Genomic DNA, 3,378 nt, shown 5'->3' on the forward strand with positions numbered 1-3,378 from the left:
CATTTGGAGATAAAGCTCAGAACTTAAAGACAGGCGGGGGTGTTTTACAATATGTCACAGACCCAACCTATAAGAAGCTTTTGATTGGACCCCACACCAACGACGTCAATGTGGTTGTGCACACGATTGCAGTAGAGGAGTTGCCTGTTGAGGGTTGAATTGCGCAAAGTGAGGCCATTCATGGCCTTCACAAGAGGCAAGAGTTACCTTCCAGTGGCAGAGGGAATGAGACTCCGAGCCCTACTAATTGCCTACTGGAGGGTGTAGTGGGCAAACTGGTACGGAAGATGCTATTTCAGGGCCTTGACATCCCTGAGGTACCCATGAACGACAGCCGCTCTGAGAGCTTTAAGCTACAGTATGAACTGGTTGCGAAGCTTTGTCCTCTGATGGTAAGGACAATCATGGCTACAACCATAGCCAATCAACCACCTACTATTCAAGAAGCAGTGATGTCTTCCGAGAACATCCATGTGAAAGAGCTGTGTGAGGCAGGTATCAAACCTCTCAAAGAGAACCATGTACCCGATGACTCTGAGACAAACATCATGGTCAGAAGGGCTTTGAGTGAAATTGAATCCTGTATGATTGAGAACTCCGACAAGGACTCTCCCAGTCTACATTCCACACCAGAGGTGGTTGTAGACCTGATCACCAAGCTGCTTCATGGGTATGAGCTTGACTCAGAGGACTTTGCATCACCTGTGTCATCCCCAACCACCACTCTCTCTGATGTGGCAATGGACATGGTGGTTTCTGTCCTTCGGGACATGTCCGATTCCCCAGACGTTACCTCAGCATTGGAAATGACCAAGGATCTCAAGACGCCGTACTCCCGCCCCTCAAGTGCAAGGATTGTAAGTGCCCTCTGCAGAGAGCTGGAGGAGCACATGGGCTCTCCTGATGCTCTGAGGCGAGCTTTGAGCCGCGGCAGCGGGGAGATGACAACAGCCATTGCGAGTGCAGTCACCAGGGAAGTCAACCGTCTGGGTTCAATCGTACCCAAAGTCTCTGTCCGGCCGCTCTCCTCAGACATCTGCCTAAGGACAGACCAGGACAAGGTCATGGTTAAGAGCCGATGTGGCTCGGCTGAGGTGAAGGCATCCCAACCGGTGTATATTATTGTTCACGTAGAGGCGGTGATGGATATCATTGTCCGGCTGCGGTCTCTGATTGTTCCTCGGACCCAGGATAAACTGGCCAGCTGGACCCTAGTTGAGGATGTGACCAACAAGCTGTCCAGTGCTCTGTGGGTGAGGGTGACTAACAGGTGGAGGGAAGCAAATGTCTGCCTGAAGGCAACAGACATCTTTCAGCTGGTGCTGTCTGTGCATAGAAAGTTGATGCAACGCTATGGCACAGAGGAAGCCCTACAGAAGATACTGTGCCACAAGGCACCCAAGCTGCACAAGGACATTGTCTGTCTTGTCACGAACGCAATTATGGATGCACCATCCAAACTTCAAGGCACCAAAACTCTGGAATCTACACTCAACTTGAAAGAATTGACAGCCTTGTTTAATGAAATGACAACCCGTCAATCTTTGAATAAGAAAGCTGAGCAGAGCAGCATCAAGACTGAGATTGAACAGCCGGAGTGGTCCACTGTGAAACAAGTGACATCCGGTTCCAGCAGCTTCATTAGGGAGCTTATATTAGAAGAAGTCCTGATGAAGCTTGTCAAGAAGATATGCCGTATGCCAAAAAGGACCAACAAACATCAGCGCATCCAGATCAGTGATCTGGTGACTGAGCTGATCCGATTGTTCGATGATGAGGTGGCCAAATATCTGATTGAGGAAATGGGAAGCCAGCAAAAAAGTTTCAATTCTAAGATGACATCGAAGCTGGCAGATGCCATCTACACTGACCTTGGGAAGGTCAAGCGTTTGAAACGCTCCTTGAAAATTGACGATTTATTTGAGGATCAGGAGATGCTTTCCATTGTCTCTGTCATTGTTTGCCACAAGCTACTGGCCATCTTGAAACCCTCAGTGCCCAGCGAGACCTCAGACCTTGAAGACTCATGCAGTGATGATGTGGAGGATGCGGAATCTGAGGGGGTGCATTATGCCACCGGCAGAAAGGTAAGACAAGCTCAGATTACTCTTGAATGGTCATTGGTTGTGCTTTTTGATATCGGCACCAGTAAATATAGTTGTATAATTATAGGAATATGTAAAGGAAGTGAAATTGATGTTTAATTGTGCATCCTTGAATTCTGATCACAGTCCAAGATGAGCATTGTCCTTAAAGACACTACAGACCAGCCAGAGATGTACATTGCTGTGGATTCTCCACCTATGAGTGAGTATTCCTGGGGGGAAATGTTCTTATGGGACAATTATATATAAAGAAGTATAAAGAAGTAATAAATGATTGTTTTATCAGATAATTGTCCATCTGAAATTCTTACATATTTTCATCTTCTTGCCAGTTAAATTATCCAAGATGAGGAAAGGCATCCGGGGCTTCTTCTGGGGAGTCCAGAAGGCCTGGAAACGCTTGGTCACCTGCAAGTCCTCTGGGTCCTCTGATGGGTACCCTGGATGACGTGCAGCCCATGTCAGTTGCTTTTGCCAGGCTACATCTGAGGAGGACACCAGAACTGGCCTCAATACAACATTTTTATTTTTGTTGTTCATTTCTGTTTTCATTTTGAGTCCCCTAATGCTGCTATATTTGAACCAGGCTGTCAGTGGACTAGCTTACCATTAGTTTATACTCCTTAAGGAAGATCCACTATAGGCTACTTAACACCAAAATTCCATCTGGGTCTTTTGATCCCTTATTAGCTCCCACTCCTGTAACTAGGAATGTGAGCTTCTAAATGTCATTCAGACATCTATAGCTTCTCCTGTGATTAGGAAGATAAGATAAGAAGCCCAACCAATTGACTAGATGTGCTGTACATCTGATGCCCTCTCCCTATTGTAATCATTGATCCAGGTCCATTGCAGCCTCTACATTTGATGTAGATATTTAGCCTAAATTAAAAAATGACAAGGAGGGTAGGCCGACAGCAGCTTCTACTCTTCCGATTAGGAAAGTGGTGCTAAACTTTTTGGGCTTTGAGGAACTATGTATTTTATTTTTCAATCACTTACATACTTTTTAATGGTTGTTTTAATAAACCATTTGTATTGCAGATTTTGATTAATATTGTATCTTTTATAATTTTTCATTTTAATTTAGGTACTAATTTGATGACATGTGACTAAAGTGTAGTTTATACCCTACATACATACACAAGAAATAACTTCAAGCAGCTACACAAAAAACACTCTACACAAGAACGCAGGATCAGCATTTTGTGGAGCGTTCTTGTGTTGCACACGAAGGGTATGAACTAGGCTTAGTCATTTTATGACTTCTATA

At 45.0% G+C, this 3,378-nt stretch overlaps 1 protein-coding gene across 1 annotated transcript; it reads left to right on the top strand.

Moving 5' to 3' along the window:
• Nucleotides 1–200: 200 nt before the first annotated feature.
• Nucleotides 201–2,553, top strand: LOC120066548. Its single transcript, XM_039017972.1, has 3 exons — nt 201–2,087; nt 2,232–2,307; nt 2,438–2,553. The coding sequence occupies exons 1-3, from the start codon at nt 288–290 to the stop codon at nt 2,551–2,553; spliced, it is 1,992 nt and encodes a 663-aa protein (XP_038873900.1). The 5' UTR covers nt 201–287.
• The last annotated feature ends 825 nt before the right edge of the window (nt 2,554–3,378 follow it).

The sequence above is a fragment of the Salvelinus namaycush genome, chromosome 21 (genome assembly GCF_016432855.1).
Source record: "Salvelinus namaycush isolate Seneca chromosome 21, SaNama_1.0, whole genome shotgun sequence".
Classification (NCBI taxonomy): Eukaryota; Metazoa; Chordata; class Actinopteri; order Salmoniformes; family Salmonidae; genus Salvelinus; species Salvelinus namaycush.